At 39.1% G+C, this 27999-nt stretch overlaps 2 protein-coding genes and 1 long non-coding RNA gene across 3 annotated transcripts; 1 reads left to right on the forward strand and 2 right to left on the reverse strand.

The window, feature by feature from the left end:
* Window positions 1-715: 715 nt before the first annotated feature.
* sypl2b (synaptophysin-like 2b) lies at window positions 716-4405 on the reverse strand. The gene is made up of 6 exons (XM_042408170.1): window positions 4221-4405; window positions 4013-4090; window positions 3171-3289; window positions 2846-3047; window positions 2242-2433; window positions 716-2136 (listed from the first exon to the last, which is right to left on the reverse strand). The coding sequence occupies exons 1-6, from the start codon at window positions 4236-4238 to the stop codon at window positions 2014-2016; spliced, it is 732 nt and encodes a 243-aa protein (XP_042264104.1). The 5' UTR covers window positions 4239-4405; the 3' UTR covers window positions 716-2013.
* Window positions 4406-8220: 3815 nt separating this feature from the next.
* Window positions 8221-10870, reverse strand: LOC121895212. The gene is made up of 2 exons (XR_006095710.1): window positions 10430-10870; window positions 8221-8817 (listed from the first exon to the last, which is right to left on the reverse strand). It is a non-coding gene; the product is annotated as an uncharacterized LOC121895212 (long non-coding RNA).
* sort1b (sortilin 1b) lies at window positions 9651-27289 on the forward strand. The gene is made up of 20 exons (XM_042408166.1): window positions 9651-10420; window positions 12088-12147; window positions 12339-12412; window positions 12491-12593; window positions 12672-12833; window positions 13253-13326; window positions 14381-14430; window positions 14815-14942; window positions 15376-15520; window positions 16347-16502; window positions 17006-17112; window positions 17373-17475; window positions 17621-17792; window positions 19957-20147; window positions 20278-20467; window positions 21348-21464; window positions 22551-22659; window positions 22796-22908; window positions 23113-23242; window positions 24905-27289. The coding sequence occupies exons 1-20, from the start codon at window positions 10148-10150 to the stop codon at window positions 24917-24919; spliced, it is 2472 nt and encodes an 823-aa protein (XP_042264100.1). The 5' UTR covers window positions 9651-10147; the 3' UTR covers window positions 24920-27289.
* Window positions 27290-27999: the final 710 nt, after the last annotated feature.

Genomic DNA, 27999 nt, shown 5'->3' on the forward strand with positions numbered 1-27999 from the left:
TGATTAATAGATTCAATATTTTTAATTCTTTTTTGTTAAAAGACTAAACAACTAGTCAACTAATTGTTTCATTTATAGTAAGAAAGACAGTTACAACATCTACAATTTCAACCGAGCTTAAATTAAATATACTGGGCACTTATGCAAGATAAACATTCAGATGTTTGGCGAGTTCAACAATAACAGCCAACTCATGCATAGTTTCTAGATTTTTGCCTGGAGGTTTTTTTGTTTCAGTTTTGGGGAAGTGTTAGCAGAAATGAATCAGCAGGCAGTGATGTTTTCACATCTGACTCACTGACAGACCACAGCATTGTGAGTGTAAATGAAAACTTGACTGGACTGATGAGGGTCAGGAGGTTCATTTGAAGGAGGCCTCTGTGCCTGTGTGTGAGAGATGTTTTCAGTCAGATGCTGACAATGCCTGACAGAGACAGCATGTCTGCCACCTTGTGAGTGTCAAACTGCACTGCATGTTGCCTGGCCTTGCTTTCTGAATGACTAATCAGCACAAATTAATACAACAAACTAATAATAAAACTCATACATCAGGTATTCAAAGCATGAGAGGAAGTGTGGAATGACTAATTAAGAGTCCATTTTGTAAATCCAAAACTCAGTGTGTGAGAGGTGTCAGCTCTGGTTCAGCTGTCTGGTGATCATACGTGAGCTACCAGTGAAACAATCTTGCATAAAAAATCACGCTGACCACAAATCCAGTTCTTCCTTTTAATGATACACAGTATTTCATGTCCACACAGTATATTTCTGTACTGCAGTTTCATCCATGCAACACCTCAACACAGAGGTGAAGTAGAGACTGTGAATCAAGAAAGGCTATATCAAAGTAGGAAATCATAATCATGGCAATAATAAGAAACACATAGCTTGCCTTCCCTTATAACTAAGTGGAGGTAGAAGCCAGGATAAAGCAAGATTTTAAAAAATGCAGGTAATTAGTAACAGGTTAGTTATCAGACAGAAAAATGAGTAGCAACCAACAACTAGCTAAGGCTATACAGTTGATTGTACATTGGTATTGACATACTGCAGGACCTTGCTGGGCAATCATCTTAGAAATTCCTTGATTTAAACATAATAAACATGCAAGACAAAGATAAAAAAAAGTCATATTCTTTAAGAAAAACATCTGCAAATTCTAGCAAATAATTGTAATAGTTTTAAATGTTCATAAAGAACTAACATGCTCCAAACAAATACATCCACTACCTGTGACAAAATATTCAGCTGTTATGCTAAAAAAGTGAGATTAACCTAAGTAATGAGATGAAGAGGTGCAACATAGCAATGAAAAAAAAAGAAAAAAAAAGAAAGAAATTGCTTTCACTCATTAAAGGTAATCTCATATTGGCAACTGAATTGTTTTTCCAAATGGAAATTATTTCAAATTAATTCATTTTAACTAAACTTTCTGATACCTATGTCTTAGGATTGGACTGCAATTTTATTTTGTCTACAGTCTAAACTTGTGATAATAATAATGCACTTCAAGTATTTCATATTAATTAGATATTTTGTCATTTGTACCCTCGATAGCCCTGAGTTTTTAAAATGATGTACGGCACAGAAATACAGTTGGCAGTTAACAGGGAGACTGAAGTGGTGCTGCAGTTTGATATATCACCAACAGAGCTGCACAGTCCACACCTGCAGTACCATCCGAGATAAGGGACACATAGTTTTGGATACCTGAGTTTAAATACGTTAAAAACATGCAAACTCAGTATCGATGACAATTAACATTTTTCACTGCTACAATTTCCTGTATTGATTTGTATCAGTCTGAACAACTCACGTTTTAGTATCTTTCAAAATGTATTCGAGATAATAGTCCTAAATTTTAAAATGTATACTTTGCAAAAAAGGAGCAGTCATATTTGGAAATGTATATACCTTGTAATTTACAGTCATTTTTTTTCAACAATTAGTACCAAAACAACTCATTCAACAACGCTACATGTTAGACAGTTATGAGATGAGGAAGCTGTGCAGTTACGATGGTCTCACTCCTCCCTCCACGTCTGCAGGGGGGTTGGCTGATTTGTGGAAAGGTGTTTCCTTGTAAATGAACCAGCAGTTTCCACCCCACAGGATGAGGTTAAGAAAACCAAAAATCTGCCAAAGAATAAGAGATTAGTCAAAAATGTCATGGATATCAGGCTTGTGCACACAACTTAAAGTGTGTTTGAAAAAGACTAATTGACAAACAGTATAACTTACCACTGAGGCATTTAGTCGGCCCATGTGAGGCATAGCGCCTGCGGTGCACTTGTTGGCGGAGGCCTTGCAAATATCCAGAAGACTCACAATGGTTGAAGGACTGGTGGCCCACTTCACATCGGACAAGCCTTTAGCCCAAGCAGAGGACGATGCCAACCACAGAAATGCAAAGGCCGCAGTCACCAGCAGGTCCTTAAAGCAGCACAGAAATATTATCAGTATAATATCAGTATAAACAGCGTTAGCTTCACAATCGCTCTAGGAGCTTTCTTGGACAATCAGTTGCTTGGGAACCACACCCTTCCCACTGTTTCATTTACACAAGTCTGTTAAATGCACTTTCTTTGACCTCCTGTTGGACTCCAGCATAAAGTGGACTCCTTTAAATTTTTACACACAAAGCACAAAATATAAGTATTGCCTGCATAGATTAAAAGATACGTCCAGTCAGAGAGCACATGCGATACTTCCCTGCTTCAAATACAACTTTTTGATAATAAACACAGTGTTCATTTCATCTCACGTCATTCCTAAGTTATCTATAAATGGAGACTATAGGCACAAGCAAACACCTGAGAAACATGAAGGATGCAGACAAACATACCACAATGGGGCCACGACTTGTTTCTCTGTACAAGTGCTGGTAGCCCAGATAGAGGACCAGTGTGGCAGTGCTGTAGAGAAAGGCAAACACTCCGATGCAGACGTAAAACTGTGCCGAGGATGAGTGGTCTCCAGTCAGGTAGTGAGGAATGGTAGTTTTATTGACTACACAGTCAGGAACATCATAGGGATGCTCCATCAACCTGCATAAACACAGAAAGAATCATTTTAATTGTTATAATCCCAAAGTAAACACACACTTTCTAGTATGCTGATCCCTCACTATAAAGAGGTGTGACACTGTATTTGCTTACAGACACACACACCTGAACGGGTAATTGAATTTTGTGTGTATTTCCTCACTGGTCTTCCCACTACAAGCGACGTTGATGCTGCTTGACCCACTGTAACCTCCAGTCGTAGCGAAGGCAAATATGGAGAACACCTGCAGCCGCGGACACAAGATAAAGAGAGACACGTTGGTTTAAAAGGATGTTCGGGACAGAGCGCTTATCAAACTGTTATTCACACACTTATGAAGACACTTCCCTTATTTTATGAAACACACTCTTGACAGGAAACCATTCTTAATCACAGGATGCCACCACTGTGAGTTATGTGTGTAGAGTTCACAGCAAAAGCATGTTTTTAAGATTAAAAAAACATCACACAGAAGGAGCTAATACTAGTTTACTGAGAATTATGTTTTACCTGAAAGCAGAGGCATAATTCTATTACAATACATATCTGCAGGTAAAAGCTTTGTTATTTTGGCTAGAAATGTCTTCAAGCGTCGTCTCAATCTTTACAGTTAGTAACCAAATGAACTTTTTTCTACATTATAAGGTGTCTATAGCTACATGCAAACACAAAGAATATTAGCTTTCAGTTTCTCTAATGTGTGGAGTCAAGGCTGCTGATGTGACAGATATAGACAGAGAAACACCCCTTGAGATACACTTCATACCATATTTGAAACGGTGTTAGAGCTCAAAGGAGGGCCTGCATAACTTCTCCATGCGTGCAATATGTCACAAGACAAACAGCATAATCCATTTGTAAGGTATTTTTTGCTAGCAAGAATGAACAGCTCATGTAAAACATAGCCCGCCGTAGGCCATATGGTAAAAAAAAAGAAAAGAAAAGAAAAAGATTAGGAAGAACTTACCCATTCTAGCAAACGGATAAATGCCAATGGCTCTTTCAGGGGCCCCAAGTCAAGAGTGAATCCAGAAGTCAGCACTTTCTGGTGAGAAACAAAGATGCAATGTTGAGGGAAAGAGGCAGAAGTCACGCACAAATAGGTGTGTTTGCTGAAAAATGTCCAATCATTATGCGCCATTAAAAGCTTTCTCTCCTCCGCTCAGCGCCGTTACCTGGGCGACGCTTTCCATCGTTTCTCCGGAGGTAAATACCGTGAGTATCGATTATGTGTCTCCTCTGTGGGGGTCTTTGGCCGCTCTTTCGATCCTCTTCGGGCTTGTCAAACTTTTCTCCAACTTCAGCGAGTCGTAGTAGATGACACGTGATCAGTGACGTTGTGGCGTCGCGAGGGGCGCTGCTGAGTGATAAAAGTAGGCAAACGTATTTTTATTAATGTCCGTATCATAAACATACAGTTTATGGTCAGTATAAAGTACATCAGGATCCTGGAAATAAAATGAGGATTATTTTAACACTCAAAGCCAAGGAAGCCAAGGATGTAACACTATGCAATAGAAACAAAAACCAGAAAGTGTTCAATTTATTAATTTTACTGGGAAAATTAAAATTTCACATCCATAAATCGAAGTTCTCCAGGTCATATGACAATATTTAGAAAGTATTTAGAGGCCCATCCAACTTATAACAATAAGAAATGTGCACATACAGTTAGAGTGCTCCAAGGACTTTTTTTTTTTTTTTAAAGAAATCTAATTGTATTGCCCACCTTTTCTGTTTTTCTATCCATTAATTTATTATTATTACTTTTAACCTTTGTCCTGTTGACTGTATCAACAAACTGGAAGTGAAGTCATGCCTGTTACCTTATCTTTATCTCATTATGATGCCTAATTCTGTTATTGTATCAATGTCACACATGTTGTACGTGACACTTTCTATAAATAAAGTGATGGGAAAAGAAAAATAAAGAGCAAGTAGTCTTTATTGCATATCATGTTTACTATTTGTCACATGTAACAACTGGATACTTATATTGTTGTACTGATGCACTGATATTGTAGCTGTAAACATCAGCTACAACTCAAGTAAAAGTCTTACATTCAATGTTTTTTTTTCATTATGCAGAATGGCCCCTGTCCAAGTATAAACAAAAACATGAATGAATAAAGAAATAAATAACAGGCAACTGTTGCATTATCATCAATACATCAATATGCAGAGCTAATTTAACACTGTACATATACTGTACTACATATAATTTATACCTTTAAGGGACTGAAGACTGCCTTCATCATCATAATTTGCCCTTTATAGTTTAGTATTCACAATAATCTCAATATATGCACATTAACCCACTTATACACATTATTACTCATACAGTATTTTTCCATCATTCTTTGCACTGCCATGTGCTTTTGCACTAAGTGTACCACAATCCTGTATATACAATGATAAGAATCTGACCTGTGTATAGTTTGTTGTCCAGCTCCCTCTGGCAGCCTATATTATAGCTGCATGTTTAATTTGTTTAGCTTGATATCTTTGTTGAGCTGTTTGTCTGTATCTGTATTGTCCTGTAAAGTTGTCCTCTGCAGGGTGTTTGAAGTATTAAGAGCTGCTGAAAACATACTTGCTTATATGTTTCAACATACTTGGTCAATAAAGTTGCTTCTGATTCTGATATGTATGTATAAGCTGATGTTACTGTGCAGTATTTGCTGCAGTGTTTATCACATTTAATGGATTTAAAAAAAACAGTTTGAGGTTTGAGCTTCAATGTGTAGAATGATGTACGTGCAAAGTTTGACATGAGAAGGCGGTTTTCACTTTGATTTTCTGAAAGTGGAAACTTTTTCTGTGGTTACGGAAAATGTGAGCATGTATTAAAACATGTACCTAGGTGCATGATTTGTGACATCACAACAATTGTGGAGCCAATCGTGGTCCAGTATACAACTTTCACAAGTGTAATATGGAAACTTGAAGCCTCCAGTGCATATACACTGAAAATCCACTTTTCAGTGGAGTAGGAGACATCTTGTGTACCTCAGTTCAACTTTTGAAAAAGTATTTATGATCCTGGATATTTAAATGAGGGATAAGAAGGTGTCATTTTAAGGATTTTCAAAGAGGAAACTTTTTTCTGGAAAAACCATATTAGACACAATCCAGAATATTTTGTGATGGCTTCAAACATGTCAGAAGAGGATCTTTAAATCCATGATGTGACTCAGTACTATACAAGACTGGATTACCTGTATCGGGGCCCCAAAAGCCCTGGTTTAACTGCAAGTCAATTAACTGCACATAATTTGATTAATTGCTCATTTTTACAAGAATTTGCAACACCAAGGTACAACTAAGTGGAGTCTTGCATTGTTGTCTAATATTGTTGACTTGTCTTTTAGAGGGACCCTATGTCAAAATCTAGTTTTAAGACATTAATTTTTTTAGTTTATATTGTGCTCACATAGTGCATACTCCTAAATAAAATCTTGTTCAATCAAGTTATCGTAAAATGATACACAGCAAACCTGTGGTGAGGTCATATTGAAGCCCAGGAGTACTGGTTGTTTCTGAGTCTCTGGGTAGAAAATGAAACTATGTGTCGTCTTCTGTGAGCATCGTGCTTATGTGGAGCTTTGAGGTAACAGTGAACACAGAGAGACGATCTAGTGTGGTCCAATGTTTTGGTTTTTTGTTGGGGTTTTTTTGTTGTTTTGTTTTACTGTGGGGCCCCAAGACAATTTAATCCGGTCATTGTATTACACATAATTGGCTCACTCAAGACAAAACAGCTGAAAAGAAAAAAACTTCATGCTGCTTCCAAAAGAAGTTCAACCATTTTATTCCAAACTGCAAAAAGCCTTGGTGATGACTCAGTTTACTTATATGACAGCAAAGTGTGTGTAGGAGTATTTTTTTTAATGATATCTGATTTTGTAACAAACTCTAAATATGTAACATCCACCTAGCATTAGCAGTAGCAGTGTGTAAAATGTCCACAAAGACTCTAAGAGCATAGTGAATTCACAGCAATAGTAATTATTTTTCACTAGAGGTCACCGTTTCCACACACATTACATGAGCGTTATTAAATTGACCCCATTTGTCCAAAGCAAGCCGTGCCCTTCCCATGACTCTCATCAGTGTAGCTGAACTCATTCACACACTGCCTGTCCGTGTCCTACCCTTGGTTTGGCTCATTGGAAATGCTCTTTCTTTGGGCCTGGTAAGCAGGGAAATTTTTGTACACTTGGCCCTATCCCCTAATTTGCTTTAATCTCCCTTCAGCACACTGTGCAGCCAAACAGGGAGGTTTGCGTCCCTGTTGAAAGGCACAGTTTTCATCCTTGCAGAACACATCTCGAAGGAATAAGAGTGGCTTTGTTTCCACCTTTTAATAGTTGACTGGGCTGCCGTGGGGGAGGGGCTTCAACTCCATTGTACAGTCCCCTTGTGAAAGAATGCTGCTCTACAGATCAGATTGTTTGGCTTTCTGAGTGAATCTGGGAATTCAAGAAATACACAAGCAAGAAAACACACACACACACACACACAAAGGATATTCCCGCATCCCTAAGGCACATTTGAGTGTAGCCAAATTGTGGGAAAGGTGGATTCAAGTTGAAGGTTTCTGGGATTCTGCAACCAAACTAAAACACATCTAACTTGTTCAACAGCTTTTTATCTATAGCAGTGATGAGATGACTCTTTTTTTTGTTGTTGCAGGCTTGTAAACTTGTCGGGCTCGTCTTGCCAGATCGAAGGTTTAACATGAGAGAAAGACTTAGCATAACTATCTGGTCTCATCTTTGCATCGTTTACCAGCAGACTTTCAGTTATCCTGCTAGTATGACTGGGAAACAATGTCCCGTCCCATCCCATCCAACTAGAAGTTTACAGAAGAGATGACCTGGCACACTGTGAGGGAAATCTGAAGCTGCGTATTAGTTTGTATGAATCAGAATTTGTGATCTGTAGTTTGACCCTGCTCAGTCAGCTACGAGTTTGGGGATTTTTTCCCCTGCAACACATGACCAACAGTCATGGGTTTGTTATGGCCCACTGTCTCATCACATGCACAAATTTAATCAAGAACACAAAATGACTCAGTACTACCAACAAAATGAATAAATATAATTTGAGAATGCAGCCGGCTAGACAAAAACATCTGCCCTAATTCATTTTATAGAAGTTCAGATCACATGATAAAAAGGTTAGCTGTCTTTATTGACCCTGTTCTTCTTGATTGTGACGACATAAATTAACTACTATATTCAATAAACTCTGATAATGTCTATGTAATAAGGGATTTCTTCTAAAAATATATGTACAAGGTCATGTACAAGTACAACCATGCAGATATTAGTTCATGGATAAAAAATATACAGTATATAAGTCAAATTAAACTGAAATAGGGCCATATAGTGACAATGTACAAATTATAATTGTTCAGATTGTGAACAGTCAATACAAACAGAAATTAAAATCAAACAGATTAAGTGGAATTAACAAATTTGTGCCAGACAGTTGTGTAAATGGTCTATAAGATGAATTGGGTGTTTAGAGTTTAGATTGTATTGTTCTGTGGTGAAGAGGGATGTCCATTGGAAGACATCAGCATTCTCAGAGGTCTGTGAGGTCGGTGCTGCAGCAGAGGGGGGATGAATCATAAAGTTTGATGGCCACCAGCAGCTCACAATGACCGCATCGCTCATAAACTCTACACTTCATGGAGGGGTTGAGAAATGTTGTTCAGGATATTCAGATGTTCACCAGCTTGCTCAGCATCCTCTTCTCCACCACCTCAGATGGATTCAAGCAAAAATAGAGCATTTCAAACACTGTGTGGGTTAAGGATTTCAATTCATTAATGGCAAGAATGTCCCACTGGTGGAGAGATTACTCAGATTCAGTGTGATTTAATCTTCTTGTTTGAGCCTCCCAACATCACAACATATCCAGCTGTTTAATCCCCAACAAAGAGAGCTGTGGCAAGTGTGAAGACGTGGATTTACCTGATATGTTGCACATGTTAGTTACACCAGTGATGATTACTGTGTGTATTTAATCTACACACACTCATGAAATGTTCCAAAATGTCATGGGATCAGCCACAGTATCATAGTCATCACCCTTATAAATAAAGGCTAGTGAATTCAAAGCACACAAGCTTTTCAGACACCTGTTGGTTTTCATTTGTGGACATGTCAACTGTTTGACAGTTTCTCCTGTGAATTGTGTGTTTGCATACAGAACTACATTTATCTTTTTGTACTTTGGGGAAATAAATATAGAACTTTGACAAGACAAATCACATTTGGCAAAACACACATGTGCTTATGTTCACATTTCCTCTTCTTCTTTTTATTGATTTATTTCCCTATTAGGCCCATTACTTTTTGACCGGTGGCTTGACTCATGGGGCTCATGAGCAAATTCATCACAAAGCAGCACTAAAACATCAAGGTGTAATTCCACTGTTATTGGGAATATGGCGTAATGTCAACCTAGCATGTCACTTGTATCCAAATAAGATTTTCTACACAAATACAACCGATAGTAGCCGAAAAAAGCATGTTTTTCTCTAATTGAAGTTGTGGCTGGATGGATTTACATGATAGTATTGCTCAACCTACCTTGGCAGCCTCTGACAGCTAATTATGCAGCTCCTGTCTAGAATTCAACCAATCAGAGCAGCGGATTCGTGGACCGAGAGGAGCAGACCGACCAATCAGATCGTCTCATCTGTGCACAGACCGTCAACGACCCGCAGATTCACTCTGAGTGATCGGTACAGTGTATCATGTTGGTCTGAGGAGTTGCAGCGCGAATAATTGGCGTTAAATACCCCGCTCAAATTTGCGAAATTGCGAATTTTTTTGCACCGTTTTAATATTTGTTTTTTTTCCGCTGCTGTGCGCGGAAACAGTCGGAGCTTTGAGGGCGCTCCGTGTTTTCAAAGCCCGAAACAGTCGCTGTCAGGAGGACTACTGTTTAGTTGATGTCATCCGCGGCAGAGCTGTAGCGACCTTCAATTTCTAGGCAAGACTAGGATAAACAAAGACTCGTTTTTGGGGTGTTTTTTCCCCCCTTCTTTGCTTTGTTTTCTGTGCCGGTGACACTAACAGCGAGGATGGGACTTCTGCTGCCTTGTTATCTGCTGTTATCGCTTTTAACTTTCGCAGCCGGTTTAGATTTCCAGCGGGGATCCAAACCCTCCGGACAGCCGGTTTTTGTGAGGGATTCAAACACAGTGGAGAGAGCTGCGAAAATCGTAAAGAGGTCTCTGCCTGCATGGCTGGCTCCATCACCAAACCACAAGATAAAACGAAGAAGCACCGAGCAGGGCGACTCCTGCAAAGCTCTTCAAGGATACGACACCAAGTTAGCTGAAAACACCCACAGTGTAAGTTACCTAAACTGAGGTCCTGTTTCCACTTTGCTCGTCTCACAATTAAATGGGAGCAGAGGAGATGCTGCGCAGGTGCGAACCAGGTGCACTAACAGGCCTAATCAGCTATTCAGTGTACTCAGAAACTAGCCGCTGATGGGCTGTTTTCCATCCAACTGTGAGCTCTGCAGCCCAGAATAACAACTGCATGGAGGCTACTGGCACAGCAGCTATTTCTTTTTTTTTGACTTGTAAAACAAAAACATACAATTAAAACATTATATCCAGTGTATTATCATGAAATTGACACATTTAAAGTGTAGCTTTACCTATATCTCTAATCTTTTTTGGCTGCTAGTTGTGCAGCACCATGATTATGTGTCTTCTTTAATATTTGGTGCAGTGAAATACTGCTATGCAATGTAGTGAAGCAGTAACAACGCCTATTTTCTTCCACTGAATCACCACCCGACCGGTTTACCTCTGAAATGCTCCACTAACTATGACCTATATATCTTATTCTTCTCAAGGAAGCAGCTGTATATTCTGTATTTGAGGATCCCACTTTTCTCTGCCTCACTGGGTGTAAATCTGCCTGATAGCAGACGGGGATCTGGCCCTGGAGAATCCTTGTGACTGGCTGTGCGGTAGTTATTTTGTAGTTAAAAGCTGTGTTTGTGTGGCAGTGAAAGCAGTCGGCACGCAGGGAGTCTATCAGGATACACAGACTACAGTATTTTGTTTTTACTTGCTCTTAATTCCTGGATAGTAAAGAGGGCTAAATGCGGTGTCACCAGATGTGCAATGGATTTCAGAGTTTAAGCACAGAATTTTGCCAGAAAGAGAAAGCGGCCAATATTAACGCAGCTTATGAAATGTCTAGGCAACAATTCAATGCTCTCCTGAAAACAAACAGGAAGCCGACATCATCGGAGTCCTGTGCTGCTTATTTGCCTAGCTCCTCATTGCCATGTGATCAACTTTGCATTGCAGCCTTTGTATACTCGGCCTCAGTAATCTAAAGTCGACAGAATTCCTAAAGGCTCAGCGTCGTCATTCCCCTCGAGGTTACTGCTGCAGGTCCCACCGGTACTAGAGCTGCTTACAGCATGAGCTGCAGAAAGAGATCTGCCTGAAACAGTTTGTGAATGTCCACGTAATTGAAGATTAAAAGGCCACAGAATGAGATTCAGGATTGAAGACCGTTGCATCAGCCAGCAGGACTCTCTCTGACAGTGAAAGCAGAAGTATTTTGGTTGTTTCCACACTGCTAAATTGACTTGATGTGCACAAAATTATTGGCAGAGGGAACATTTGATTCTCGACCTCAGGTTTAATATGGTTTTCAGAAGTCTGTGCTGAGAGCGTTTGGCAAGAAGCCTCGTGCTCGCTGAAATGCTTGTCTGTTCTGATAAGTGGTGCTTCACTTTTTACATGCTTGAACACATGGTAAGGGGAGACACGGTGGCAGTCGAAGCCAAAATACACAGTCTGCAGGCAAAATTCACAAATAGGTGTTCAATACAATTTATTATTGTGTAGTCAGTTTGTCCTTTTCTTTGTCGGCTGGGCTGAAATGGTTTTTCCTCTCATAATGTGGGATCATTCACACATCTGCAGTCACACATCACACAAATAAAACACATGAAAATGATTTTTTTTTTTCTCCTTTTATTTTCCAGTATACCTTCAATGACCTGAGCGGGTCGGTGTCACTGGCCTGGGTTGGAGATGGCACAGGGGTGAGTTCTGCACCTAACAGGCCTCTCATGCAGTGTTAATCCCTGTGTGACATGAGTACACAGTACACTGTATGAAAATGACAGGGAGAGCCTCACATCACATAATGACTTCCTTCACCATCAGGGTCTCATGCGCATTAATAAATGATTCATGTTCCACTTTCCTCAAGCTGAACCTTCTTTCTTGGCAGGTCATCCTGGCTTTGACGACTTTTCAGGTCCCCTTCTTCATGATAAGACTCGGGCAGTCTAAACTTTATCGAAGGTGTGTTTTATTATCTTTGTAGTTTATCTTCTTTGTTTGTATTTGATATAACATGGCTGAAACCACTTGTCTTGCCAGTGAGAACTATGGGAAGTCATTCCAGGATGTGACCAGCCTCATAAACAACACCTTTATCAGATCAGAGTTTGGCATCGCCATCGGCCCCGAGAACTCCGGGAAAGTGAGTCAAGTACTGTAAACAGCCTTTTAACATCTTATCCCCTTACATGGCTTCATCAGTCTGAATTTTGGCTCATAGGTGATCCTGACAGGTGAAGTGTCTGGAACTCTTGGGTCACGAATCTTTGTGTCCGATGACTTCGGAAAGAGTTTCATCCACCTGGACCTGCCCTTCGTCCCCCTGATGCAGATCACATACAACCCTGAGAATTCCAATGCGCTGCTGGTCCTCAGCAACAGTGTAAGAAGTGAATGTTAAAAAGAGATATTCTGTTTGTAAAGTAACCTGTGAGGATGTAAGAATAGTCAGTCTAAACTGAAAAGCTCCAGTTCTGTATGAGGGCATCTCAGATTATTAGTAGTTTGAAATCTGTCATTAATTTAAGAGGGTGAGTGACCTTTTCATGGCCTATTGTAAAACCCAGTAATTGACCTAATTTGAAGGCAATCATCTTCAACTTCCTACTTCCTCATAACAACAATACTCCTGCTGGTCAATCATTCTTTATGTGTTTGCTTAGAGAACATTTATTAACACAGGCTTGGTGTTTATTGGCAGCTCTAGTATATGGAGGCCTGTGTGACCCGTGTAAACAGTGGCACCATTGCAGTTGAACTGTGAGTTCATTTTTTAAGAAAACTTTTTTTTTCTGTCCTCAGAATGAACTGTGGGTGTCGGAAGATTTTGGCAGCAACTGGAAAAAGATCCACGACATGGTGTGTCTGGTGAAATGGTAAGAGGCGAGTCAAACTGAAAATGTTTGCACCTTTGTCAGGTGCTCAGTGAACAAGCATTAGTGTTATTCAATATCCCCTATTGTCTGTGTCTTAGGGAAATATTACTTTTCACTGGGATCATAGAGGAGTAGAAGAACTCCATTCTTATTGGTTTGGAATGTAGAAAAGATTTCATGAAGTGATATGTTATCTGTTAGTCACTTCTTTTAGTTTCAAAATATTTATTACAGGTGGAGCTCCACATTCCTTACTGTGAATGATAAGTGATCAAAACCTAACTATGTTTAACCATGTTTTGGCCTGTTTAAAAGTTATGTTAATTTAATCTCTCTTGCTTATAGTTGTAAAAATATTATTTAGCTTAAGACAAATGTTCACAATTTTTCTTCCTGGACTTGAATAGTTGCTGCACCTTTGTAAAGAAGGCAGTAAAACTGCATTGCAGTCAGTGACTGCTTGACTAGCTCTGTTGTGGCCAAACTCCGCAGTAGTCTTGTTGTTGTTTTGGAGGCACTTCCTTGTACGCATCCCCTAGTAACCTTGGCAGCTGTAAATGTTTTTTTTTTTGTTTGTTTCAGTTTGAAGGCTTTACTTTCAAGGTCACAGTGTCTGAGAGAGCTGCATGTACAAAACAGTCTTGCGACATAACCTTTTATTATTATTCTGAGAGACACTGATGTGAACAGGATGCAGGGAAATGGGTCACGTTCAACTTTGGCAGGAGTCAAACACAATACTCAAAATAAAGTAAATATTTAGGAAGGGCATGGCTGCATGCTGGTTTCATTTGATAAGTCATGTCAAGTGATACTTATTTGAAAAATAAAGCCAAACCTATTATAGGGAAAAGAAAGAGAATGCATAAAAAACCATGTATGAGACATAATTTCCTCCTTCATGCAGCCTGATTTTGTTATTTATTGAGATGTAAGCATACTGAGATCTGTAATATCCGTATTAACAAAGCAGTCTACATCTATTTTGCTTAGATGTCCTTGACTCTGTTGACTCTCTTACATGAAATTCTTGGTATTTCCACTCTGATTCTAGGGGAAGGAAAAATACCATCTTCTTCACAGCCAACCTCAATGGATCCTGCAGTAAGAGCTCTCCTCTTTAAGCAAAAAATAAAATGAAAAATGATCATGTACAACTTCAACCCAGATCTGCTTTGACCTCATCAGTTTTGTTTATGCACATATAGATTGTTGAGGAACAGAACATTGAAAATAATGTATTTTAATTTTTCTGAAGATAGAAAGATAAGTGACTGGGTTTGGGTTGGATTATGAATAAAAAGAATGAAATGACAAACGGTATCATGATGACAGATGAAGCAAAGTATTTATACCTATATCCTTATTTTTATATTTAACCTTTTAATCCTTTAAACACTGCTTGTCGCTATTAGTTACACTTGTAAATTTGCATACAATCGTTGCACTTTCAGCATTTTCATTTCTAAGTTGTCTTCGTTGTTTCAGGTGACCGGGGAATACTGGACCTGAGGAGGACGACAGATTACGGAAAAACTGTCAAAACTGTCGCCAGTAAGATCTACTCCTTCGGCCTGGGTGGACGCTTCCTCTTCGCCTCTGTAATGACAGGCAAGGTCAGTATGCTGAAACATGATCAGGCATCCACAGGCAAAATATTGTTTATTTATACCTCTGTGTTTATAAGAAAAAGCTGCAGTGTCACTTATTGGTAAATATGGGGAAGTGTTGATGGTGTTTTCACAACTGATGGGGAAATGATCATAGAAAACAGCATGATGATGCACATTCGTGTTTCTCCTTCTGTATCAACCAATTTATTGAAACTGTCAGAGTCTATATATAATAATAGTTTGTTAAATATATGCTCCATGTAGATATTGCTGCACTTACTGAGCTCTCAGGACACATATTGTGTGCTTAGTCGTACACATGAATCTGATTCTGATTCATTTCTTTTGCCTGGTTTTATGAATTTAATAAGTACATTTTCATGAAGTAATCACACTTCCTTTCACTCAACACTCCTGTGTTCTACTCTCTCTGCAGGGCACTCTGAGGATGATCCATGTGTCAGTGGACCAGGGTGACACCTGGAACATGGCTCAGTTGCCCCCTGTTGGTCACGAGCAGTTCTACTCCATTCTGGCAGCCAATGACGAAATGGTCTTCATGCACGTCGATGAGCCAGGAGGTCAGTACAGCAACTTTACACATTTAGTCATCATCATCAGTCAAGTGGCAACGATATAGAAGAGTAGGAGACAGACAGTGTGTTTGTCCATGTACAGAATATCATGCAAATGATGGTTACATGTTTTGTCAGATGTGAAAAAAGTTTCACCACAAGTTAAAACTTTTTTCACATTTATTAATATTATAAAACACATTTTAGTAGTTTACTTACCCTTCACACCTGCCCACATACCTCTATGTACTTGGCTGCTTTTCATGGTTTGTGTTAGGCCTCTTATTTCCATTTAAAAGAAACCTTATTGTTATAGCATACAAGGATATTTCAGACAATGTGTCTCCAGCATTGTGTCAACAGTCTGGGGAAGGCCCGCTACTGTTTCAACATGACAGTGCCTCTTTGTACAAAGCCAGCTCCATATGAGAAATGGTTTCTCCGAGTTTGTAGTATGATAATTTGACTGGCCTGCAGAGATCTGTGACCTTAAGCCCTCCAACACCTTTAGGATGAGCTAGAACACCAGGTCTGGTAGCACAACATCAGTGAGCGACCTGACAAACGCTCTTTTTTTGGCTGAATGGGAGCAAATCCCTGCAGTCAGGCTACAAAGTCTTGTAGAAAGCGTTCTGAAACGGCTGAGGCTGTTATGGCAGCATATTAATGCCCATGGTTTTGGAATGAGATGTTCAACTATCACATATTGGTGTAATGTCTCCACATACTTCATTATCATCAATACATTATTTCCTGTCACCAGCTCTGAAACCTCGGACCTGAATTTCATCCGGGGTGTGAACCTGTTTGTGTTTTTTCTCTACGTCCATAGATACAGGATTTGGTACCATTTATGCATCAGATGACCGCGGCACTGTTTACTCCAAGTCACTGGAGCGCCACCTTTACACCACCACGGGGGGCGATACAGACTTCACTAACGTCACCTCCCTGCGAGGAGTTTTCATCACCAGCGTCCTGGCTGAAGGTAGATCTATTCATGTGCCTGTGCTTAGATAAAGGAATAGCAACACACGCCTGTACTCAGATTCCCACAGAAACACAGACACATATGACTTCTCTATTACATGCCAGAGGGAGGGCGTTAGGTAAATATTTAATTAGCTGTTCAGTGTTAGATGTGCTGTCTGTCTGAAGCGGCTGGCTGACACTTGGGCAGAAATACCTCACATAACCAGCTAAATCTTAACTCTATCATGTCTGCTGCTCACTGTATTTAGTTGAAAACCCCTTCTGTCTTTCTCCTTTAATTTAATCTACTGTTTTTCCTACCGCCACTGTTCTACGTGACCATTCTGTGGTTACACGATTGTTGCCAGGGCAGTAACCATGTGACCCTTGCATTGCTCACTCTTACTTGTAATTTTAGGATCATTGACTTTAAGCTTTATTTGCCCACATTGTTTCTGGATGGGACCATCAGCTGAACATCTAAGACTGCCTGTAAATGTCTTTGTCTTGTTGTTTCAGATAACTCCGTGCAGTCTGTGGTGTCCTTTGATCAGGGAGGGGAATGGGTTCCCCTGCGGAAACCTGCCAACAGCAAATGTGATGCTACAGCTAAAGACCCAGACAAGGTAAAGAGAGGAAACTGGTGTCTCTGGAGGAAGTACAAGAATAGAAATTTGAGCAGTCTTGATGAAATCTGTGTATATTTAGAAGTTACAGTGTCTGATAGTACTCCACTGTATGATGAATTGATAAAAAATTACTTTTGGATTGCAGTGCAAACACAATACAGTATCGTTGCAGTGTTTGCACTTATAGTCAGTGACTTTCACAGTGTCGTTGCTATAAACAGCCAGATAGTAATTGCTGGTTGTGTTTGTGTCTACAGTGCAGTCTCCACATCCACGCAGCCTACAGTACTGCTATGAGGCTGAATGTCCCAATGCTGCCTCTGAGTGAACCAAACGCTGTGGGTCTCATCTTAGCTCATGGTAATTCTCAGTTCAGAGCTTTTTTCATATAATTTTTTAATCAATATCAATGTTTTGTGTGAGATAAGCTGGGAATGATTTAATTGGATAAGCTTGAGCTTTTGTCGTATCTGACTATTTCTGTGTATCTCACATATTCCATCAGGGAGTGTTGGTGATGCCATCTCAGTGATGAGACCTGATGTGTATGTTTCTGATGATGGGGGGTACACATGGATAAAGGCCCTCGATGGACCCCATCACTATGCTATTCTGGACTCTGGAGGACTGCTGGTGGCTGTGGAGCACAGTCCCACTCAACCTATCAACAAGATCAGGTGAGTCGGAGGGACTAGTATAAACTGATGGTTGGACAAGTCTGTTTTTATTTTTCTAATTAATTAAATAATTCAATTAAAACTCACTGTAATAGACATTTTTCACAGCAGACATTTAGACTTGTCATAGTAGGAAAAGCACAGGTGTTACGTATAACATCAACGACGGCTCTGTTCCATTCAAGTGTCCAAATAAGTCAAGTCAGTGTGACAGTGAGCCAGTGCGCACAATACCAGGACCCTGAAACTGAAGCAGCTAAATGGAATTCAGCCATCCTTCATTTTATTATTTACACCTGTGCTTTTCCTACTGTCACATGTCTAAATGTCTCACCTGCCAACCTGTACGCATTTTGTGTAGCAGGTACATATTTAGACATCAAAGTACACTGATACGATTTGTCAAACTACGCAAAAATCTGGGGACGCCTGTGAGTTCAATTCATACATCTATGGTTCAATTGTGCACGTGCAGTACTCAAATCTAACAGCAAGAGGCAGCAGCTTGTAGCCTGCCGAAAAGCAACAGAAGAAGAAGAGTTCGACCAATCATAGCACCGGATACATTCCTCCAGCCTTCACCCAAATATCAAGTGGGGATGACAATGATTGACAAATGCGCAATGTCATTTCAAGAGACCGCAAATCGAAAGCATCATGTCACTGATTGTAACCCTCTCGTCCCCCCTTCTCACTCCAGCTGCCTATTTCCTCAAGTGAGGACGCTACTTTTAACTCCTTTGTAAACGTAAACGGACTGGGGTGGATGTGGAAAGTTGAAATTGTGAATTGAGTTAAGTTAACACAGACCTTCCAACTCTGGGAAAATATTTAACGTCAATAACGTTACCCTAACGTTACGTGTGGGTAAAAGGCAGAATGGGCCTGTGGTCTGCTAGGTGTGTGTGTGTGTGTGTGTGTGTGTGTGTGTGTGTGTGTGTGTGTGTGTGTGTGTGTGTGTGTTGGCACTGTAGTCTGTAACTTTGCCTACTCCAGGAAAATTTTCAAGGAACCACCCCCTCACTGCAAATTAGTACAATATGTAAGGTGAGATGTGATGACTTCTACGGTTTCAACAGTCATGTTCATATTCATTAAGTAATAGCCTCCCTGTAATGAGAACTGTTGTATTAACCAGCTCTAAAATATTTATTTCATTGTAGCCACAAAATAGTCTGTTTAGGCTGGTTTGGGTTTTACAACTACATTGTCAATCAAATTAGCTGAAAATCATATTTTCAAAATTCAAACTGGCTTGAAGTTTGATTATTGTGGAGGTTGTAAACAATAGAAACGATATAAATGCTGCAGTAGTGGGAGGTTAGTGTGTAGCCTAAATTAAACTGTGTTCCTTGGTAAGCTGTGTTTAGGCGGGTGAAAGACAAATGGACAAACAGGCATAAAGGATCAACTAACCGTAGTGACATCTGCACAAAATTTTCCCTCAAATGTTTGTCTGTTTGACTGCTGCATCTATGCAAATGATGTACGCATGTAATGCTAATGTTTGCAAATTATGTACAGTAATTCATTGTGCGAACGAAAGTGATTTGCATCCGACATATCTAGGTTGCGGAAGTGGTACTCAAAAAATTCTTCCAGGGTTGGCAGGTCTGATGTCTCATGAAAAGAGCCTTTTGAGTTGTCAACTCACAGACCTCCACAATAACAACAACAAAACAGGAATATTAGGATGGGAACACTGATAAGAGCTGTTTCCAAGGTTCCAGGTGAACCTGGTACAAGAGTCCACTACACAACAAACCTTTCTTGCATCTAATGTTCAGCACAGCACTCAATGAATCACCTCATACATATAAACCAGAGGAATCTGTCAGACATAACAGGCTGTTAGCAACAGTGAAGAATTGTTTTTTCACAGAGGACCAAACTCAATTTACAATTTACAATTTTATTTAGCAGACGCTTTTATCCAATGTGACGTACATCTGAGAGGGATCAGGGATCTAAACCTAGTGCCCCCTGACATTGTTCAGATTAAAGCATGATGTTAAATTAAATGTTGTATAAGAGCAATAACATGCTTGAGGTTAGCCTTGTGCTAGTATTGTACGCTGTACCACTCCCTCTCATGTGTCCTTGCTTTACTTTAAAGTTTCTTTGGTTTATGCTGATGTTTGTTCTTTCTTTGATGTCCTGGCAGATTCTCTACTGATGAGGGACAGTGCTGGGGTACGTACACCTTCACCAAAGAACCCATCTACTTTACTGGTCTGGCATCAGAGCCGGGCGCTCGCTCCATGAATGTCAGTATCTGGGGCTACAGAGACTCCTTCCTCAGCCAGTACTGGATCTCCATCACCATTGACTTCAGGGATCTCCTCACCAGAGACTGTAAGTGGAACGATAATATGTTTGGTACAACAAAATGATTTGAACTTAGGTACATTTAAAAATATTTTGTCATTTGTGTGAGATTATAACAATGTTATGAAATCTGAATCCAAAATATTGATGTTTTTAGGTGATGACAAGGACTATGTGCAGTGGTTGGCCCACTCTGATGACATCAGCGACCCCAATGATGGTTGCATGCTGGGCTACAAAGAGAGGTTCCTGCGTCTGAGGAAGGACTCTGTATGCTGGAACGGACGAGATTACCAGGTCAACACCCAGCCAACTGTGTGTCCATGCACCCTGGATGACTTCCTGTGGTAAGACTTTGAAATGCACACTCAAAATGTTAAATACAACACCTCAGCATCATTATTAAAGTAGATCTCGTTAGATAATAATAGATTTAAACTTACCTTTGTTGTTAATGTACCTGTCCTGGGTGGCTGCTACAGTAATACTGCTAATTGGCTGTCATTTGTTTTTATTGGAAGTAAAATTACTTGTGTAAACATCCACTTACACTAAGTGAAGGTTAAATGTTGCTCATTTAAATGTGATTAACTTCAAAATCTGTTATTGGAGCGCAAACAAATGTGTATCTGTATCTGGATGCAGTTTAAAGGAAGAGTTTGATATTTTGGGAATTATGCTTATTTGCTATCTTGCAAAGAATTGGATGAGAAGATGACGCCACTCTCATGTTGGTCCCTTAAATATGAAGCTGGAGCAAGCAGCTGGTTAGCTTAGCCGTCATTTGTTTCATCTGTACAAAAACCAGAATGTAAAAACAACACTGAGGTTTTCAGGGAGGTTATGTGATGGACTATTTAACTTCCTGGACTCGCCTGGAAACCTCATGGAGAGGTTCCTGGTGCCAGCGTTGTATTTTAAGGATGGATCGTCTAACTCTCATCAAGAAAGTAAAAAAGCAGATTTCCCAAAATGTCAAATTATTCCTTTTAAACATAAAATACAGTAATATGTGGAGGAGTCCACATTTAATATCCCAAACTGGTACCGAACAGCAGAGTAAGAATATCCTGGAGTGGATTTTTCCTTTAAGTACAAATGAATTGTGAATTCAAATGAAGTATTTAGCCAAACAATCGGATAATTACAAAAGCAAGAGTTAATGAGGGTTACGTCTTCTCTCATCCTCCCTTGCTTACTATCCGTGCATCTCCTGCCTCATTGCAGCGACTTTGGATATTACCGTAAAGAGAACAGCTCGGAGTGTGTTGAGCAGCCAGACCTGAAAGGCAAAGTGCTGGAGTTCTGTCTGCACGGAAAAGAGGAGCAACTGCAGACTAGTGGGTAAGACTTGAGCTTCACTCTCTGAATACAACAGATCTCTGCATGTCAATGATTTGGTTTAACATGTTTGTATCATTTAACTTTAGTTAATGAATGAAAAATAATATTATTCCATAAACAGGAAATGCCTCTTTGACAAGATGTATAAGATGAATGTGTTGACCAATTCCTTTAACTGTCAATTACATGACTTGCTTCAACTGATCTGTATTTCTACAGTCAGCCTGATAATCATCTTCATTTATTTTTAAGTGTCTTACTGTAACAGGGATCGTAATAAAAGGTTCATTTTGCGGTAATGGCTCTGTATATTTTTGACTAGATAATTTCTTAATTTACAACATCAACTATATATAGACAAGTGTAGAACATATTTTGTCCCGCTGCATCGCCATGACAGCATTTTATTTTAGAGAGAGTGACCAGAAGTGACCAGAATGAGGAAGTAGTTGTCATGCAGAGAGCAGAGAGGAAGCTGACGAGGGTGAGAGTGAGCAACGTATTTTCAATGAGGAAGAACCAAAAATACAAAGACAGTGCACACAAACTGCCTGAAGATCAACATCATTATACTAGAGGGAAATTAGTCAGCAGTGTGTGCACAAAATGTAACAAATGCAATAAAAACATATGCACTAAGAAAGAAAGAGAAACAATCAGCAGCAGTCCAAGACGTAGTCCACACATGGCAAACATGCTGAGTTAAAGTACACAAAAACTACACAGCACCATCTAACAGTGCTCATGATGCACAAATACTAATATACTTAATAGAAAGTGAATAATTATTCCACAGTAGATGAAAATCCATTTAAATAATTGTGTAGGAAAGCTGATGCAGAATAATCAGTGTGTTTGTACTTGTGATAATAACAACATACAGTTTAAAAAATCTTAAAATAAATTGTATTTGTTATTAAAAGCAATAGAGCTAAAAATGCATCGCATATGTTTACTGTTTTGCCTCTTAAAGCAATGTGAATATGAATCTGCTTATCGGTCAAAGCCATGTGCGAACCTTCAACTAAATATCGTACACATTTGATCGACTGATCCTGAAATCGCTGATGTGCTCTCGGTCCACAGCTACAGGAGAATCCCTGGAGATAAATGTGAGGGAGGACAGATGCCTGAGCGTAAAGAGATTGACCTCAGTAAGAGGTGTGTGAGCGACCTGCTGGGCCCACAACCCCTGGTTAGTACTTCTGCCTACTAATGATATATAGAAATAATATAAAATACAATATAGAATACAGTTTTACGTATGTTGTATGTTTACTTGCAGTATATCTGTTCATGTCCTATTTTTTTGTCTGCTGTTAATTTTACAGGTAGATAGTAGCACATCCAAGTCTGTACCCATTGTGATAACAGTCATCATCATCATGCTGCTGAGCATTGCAGCAGGAGTCGTCTTCGTCAAGAAATATGTCTGCGGTGGCAGGTTAGTGTATCTTTCCACACATAATTACACTCCAAACACAACCAAGACTTATAATATTTCCAGGATAACAAACTGTTTTTTGTCTGAGGTTGAGTTACCACTTTTCTTTTACTGTCCATCATTGTGTTTTATGTGTTTTATGTGTTTTTCTGTATTTTTCAGACGGTTTTGAGTGACCTAACAGCATTTGAATGTTCCCTGCAGGTTCTTGGTTCACAGGTACTCTGTTCTGCAGCAACATGTTGAGGACAATGCTGCTGAGGGGATGGACGACCCGCTGGAGACCAACCACGCTCAAAACGGCAAGATAGAGTTTCATGACGACTCAGATGAGGTACAGTGGATATTCTTCCTCCCTCACACACAAACTAAGATAGAAACCAGGTTTTTCTGTAAACACTGGGCCATTATTTTGCCGGGGAACAAGTGGCATACGTGTGTATCCTTAAAGCTTGATGCCTGCTTGATGTCATGTAGAAATTCAAAGCAGTTAAACATAGAAAACAAAAACTAGAGGTTTATGTTTTGTCAGTCAGTAGCTACTTGGCCACATTATTGTCAAGAGTTTATGTAGGTTAAGTTAACTTAAGGTTGAGTTTTCGCTCATGAGAAATAAATAATGGACCAAAAACAATCTACAATACATCTTGATGTAAAGACAAATAACTTACTGTAGCTTCATAGGCGATAATATTTTTTGCAATAATGAATCATTGTAAAGGATACCAGACAATATTTGCGTCTCTGAACCCAACCCTAGAGACTTTCACATGTTGCTAATTATTGTTTCATATAAGTTCAGATAATATTATGTACTTATTTTGTACAGAAATGCAGCATGGGTTTATCAATGTACAGTAGAAAGAAAACCTTATTTGTCAACCTATTAAACATTAAGGACCCCACCATGAGGACGCTGTGCTGTCACACTGTACAGACAGCAACAGGACAACATAATAACCCACTAATACTAATACTACTAATAATACTAATAATACTAATAATGGATTCTGGAGGCTGATATTTATATTTGAGATTTTCAAACAATAATTATTTACTAGTTAATACTAATATTTTAACAATTTTGATAAGGATTACTAATGTGTTGTTTGAAGAACATATGCACCAAGCGGGACATTTTACAGTTGAAAAAGAAACCTGTCACTTCTCTCTACTATGTAATAGCAACACTGTTTTTAAATTACTACAAACATATCTTTGGTACTGTAATTTTTCTTGTTACTTTTTGGCCACTGATGCCAAAACACCTGCGATAAGCTAATATTTGCTGATACGGTGGCCTGAACAGGCAATGTGGAATCAGGACTGATGGGTGGAGACGGATAAACTTTGCAGCTCCTGTTGGCCACAAATAATTTTCCCAAAACTGAAACAATGTTTAGATACAACAATAACCTGCTCAAGTTATCAGAGAGTCTAGGGCAGAGCCATTTTGAAAAAATATCTGATTGCGATTATTTTGACTGACATTACAATTGTGATATGATTTGCGATATTAGAGGGAATGATCATTTTTACATCATTATTCTCATTTTCATTGAAATACATATTAAAATGATAACAGTGTGATTTTTGCAGGTATCTGTACCAAACAAAGATGTTTTCTTAAGTCTGTAGAATATGATGTGTAGGCCAGTACATCTCTGCAGCACAACAATATTTAATTTAAAATGGTATTTTTTCACACATTTAGCTTTTAACAAATATTTCGCTTCCTGCGATTTGAAAATTGAAGTCGGCCATATTGTGATTTTGAGAAAATTTCAATTAATTTTTCAGTCCTGAGTAAGTCAGACATTCAAGCTGTTTTTCTTTAGAGCCTGATTGTACATTAGTTAAGGCATTAACATTAATTGACCTACAACTAGGTCAGCTGAGTTAGGAGTGTGAGTAAACATAACCATAATGGCTTCTTGTTTGCTCACCTGTGTTGGTTCTGGCTTCACCGGTATGTTATGTTCTTCTCTTTCCACAGGACCTGCTTGAATAACAGGCACAACCTGTCAAACAACAGGTTTCCAGCCCACCCATGTGGCCGGTCGCTGTTCCTATCACTCTTTTGTCTCCAGCTACTTCTTCCTTTCACCCTCTAGTATGAACTTTGGCCTCAGCTACCAGACGAAGAGTCTGTGTCACTCTGCTGTCATCTATGAAGTATAATGAATGTACGGAGGCTTGCTGGGACTCATGCCACAGTTGAGGAGAACTATGAAGGAGGTCTTGTAGTGTTGTGCTTCAGTTATTGATTCTTTTGATTGAGTTTGAATCGAGTTATTTATTTTAGGGTATGAAGAACTGATGCAGTAACTTGAACTGCTGACAGAGCTGGAGTAATGGGTTTCAAAGCAAGGCTAGTTGTATAAATCCACCACCATTGCATTACGGGTCCTGCCTCTCCCATCACCCGGGAGCGCTCCTGGAAATACTTCTCACTTCTGTTGAAGACGTGTGTCCTTTTTTCTCATGCACTTGTACATAAAAACCTGTTTATCTTTGCCATTTTTGACGTGGTATCAATTTGGTAGGTGTTAAAAAGGTTGCTGTTGGTTGCTGGTTAATATCTCCCCCAAACCACTCAAGTCTCTATCCCTGTTTTTGATGAAGTATTTGTTTGTCAGACAGTGTGTCCCAGACGACCAGGAGTATGTAAATTTTCAGTTTTCAGCTTCCTGCTCTCTGGCTCAATGGGCACCGATCTATGAAATCCCCTGTTGGTAGTCTGTACTCTGAATACAAGCCTGCATACTTTTGGTACTCCATGGTATAAAGAACCACGGTTGAAGTAATAACACGCAAGTGGAAACTTCCATTTGCATTAATTTTTTATAGCAATAACATGTTTAGATTCAGTATAGTGTCCATGCATGTTAAATACTTCTATTGGCACAATAATCTAATGTCTCCTGTTTCTCCATTTGATGAATGGAGACATTATTTGTGAAACGCGTTGATGTTAAAGGTGGTAAAGTGTCTGTTTCAAGACAGGATTCTGTTCAAAAATCAATGTCTGCAGTTTTAACTGCCTAAAGCACATAGTCCTTTGTATGCTAAGAGTTTGTAGTTTAACATCTTTCCTAAATGTGACCTAATGATTGAAGACTGTAATAATCACTGTAGTCAGATACGAGTCGTGTTTGTAATTATTTGAGCAGTTTTTGTACTAACAAAACTTTTGAATTTATGTAACAAATGACAAATTGCCATGTGGTTCGAAGATGTTCAGAAATGACAAATAACTATAGTTTGATAGTAAATACCTACAATTATTTTTTACAACAGGTTCAGATGACTCATTGCATCCATATGATTTGGTGGCAGAAACGAAGGAGCAATGTGAAAAAGCAATTCAACGATGTAAATGTTGTATAGTATAATTAAAAGTGTAGCCTATTAGATGAGGTAACAGACATGGTTGTATAAACTGAGACTGTTGGTTTTCTGTTTCGGCATTTGAATTTTAGCAAATTCTCTAAAACAACAGGGTTACTGAAAGTTTCTCATCTGTTTTTGTTGATCCTGAAACTACTGACATGTTGAAGCAAAACTGGATTGGCCGATGCCTCTCAACACACGAGTCTTGTCTATCACGTCAAGTCTTAACAGCTTTTTTTTTTTTTTCTTCTCTCCTTGAAACATTTGCACAAATATTTGTCTGTCTTGTGTTGGATACATTGCTTTCATACAGGTTGTATTTATTTGTGACGAGCAGGTTCAGCGTGCAGTAAATGTGATATAGTTTGGATGTGGTTATACAAGTGCCTGGTGTGAGGATATGATGTGTGGCCAGTGTCTATTTACTGATTATTATTTCTATCAACTCATGTGTAACCAGTTTCATCCAGTATGTCAGTGACACCCCTAAGTTGCAGTTGTCCCCCCCTTCCCCCCACCCCTGAGATGAATCCTTGAGCAGTAAAGGACATGTCTTGTTTTATTTGAGCTCCCGTTGAACTGCATGTTAACTCGCAATATTTAAATCCACAAAGCTTTGTTAAGAAAATAGCCTACAATAATCTGGTTATTCTCTCTTTCATGTCTTGAAATGAGACATAATTGTGACTGTGATACTTTGACAAGAGAATCAACTCAAATAAAAAAAAAATAAAACAGTGGATACAGGGTTATTATGTAGCTGCTAAACACTGGGAGACACTGGACAAGTTCTTATTTAATGAAGGTTTATTGCATTAATTGAAGGTAACACATTTTTCTTACAGTTTAAAACTGCTGTATAATTTAATAAATCATTGTGATGGTTCTGTAAATATACAAGGTTACAACTTTGTATCTGCTGTGTTTCTCTTCTGTATATTTTAGGCAATTTTCTTTGGGTTTGCCAATAAATTCATATGTTCCTCTATCTTTGTCCTGATTATTCTTATTTCTTCCCAACAGCAGAGTAGAAATGTGAGCCTGGAAAGGCGAACCCTGAGCAAAGCTTAAACTGGAATTGCAAAATACTTTGAGGCTGACTCACTGAGGTTACAGTAGTTTCTGTCACAGCTGGTTGGTAAATTTACAAAGGGATCAGTGTACCAAACCACAGTCTGGTTCTCGGATGGCAGGTTAAGATATTTTAAAGATCTCTTCCAGATATATTAACATATAAAAATACTCTGCTAGGAACAATACTGTGTGCCTGATATGTTTTTTCCACACAAAAAAGTATAATTACAAGTTAAAATCCTTAAAATTACATGTCCTCCTTCTCCCTCATTAAAAACTCCAAAACAGATGAATACACAAATATTTTTCATTTCAGACGTTTAACAGCTGGACACAAGACGTCTCCTACTTCACTGTAAAGTTTAATTCTTAGTGTTTGTGCACTGGAGGCTTCAAGTTTTCACAGCACGCTTGTGTAAGTTGAATACTGGACCATGATTGGCTCCAAACAAGTTGTGATGTCACAAAACCTGCTCATTAGGTAAACACTTTAATCTCAGATTTAAGGTGAGCACAGAGAAACTTTCCACTCTCAGCAGATGAAGGTGAAAACAGCCTTCATGTGTCAAACTCTGCACGAACATCACTGCACAGTGAAGCTCAAACATCCAACTGAAGAAAAAC

The sequence above is a fragment of the Thunnus maccoyii genome, chromosome 4 (genome assembly GCF_910596095.1).
Source record: "Thunnus maccoyii chromosome 4, fThuMac1.1, whole genome shotgun sequence".
NCBI classification, from domain to species: domain Eukaryota; kingdom Metazoa; phylum Chordata; class Actinopteri; order Scombriformes; family Scombridae; genus Thunnus; species Thunnus maccoyii.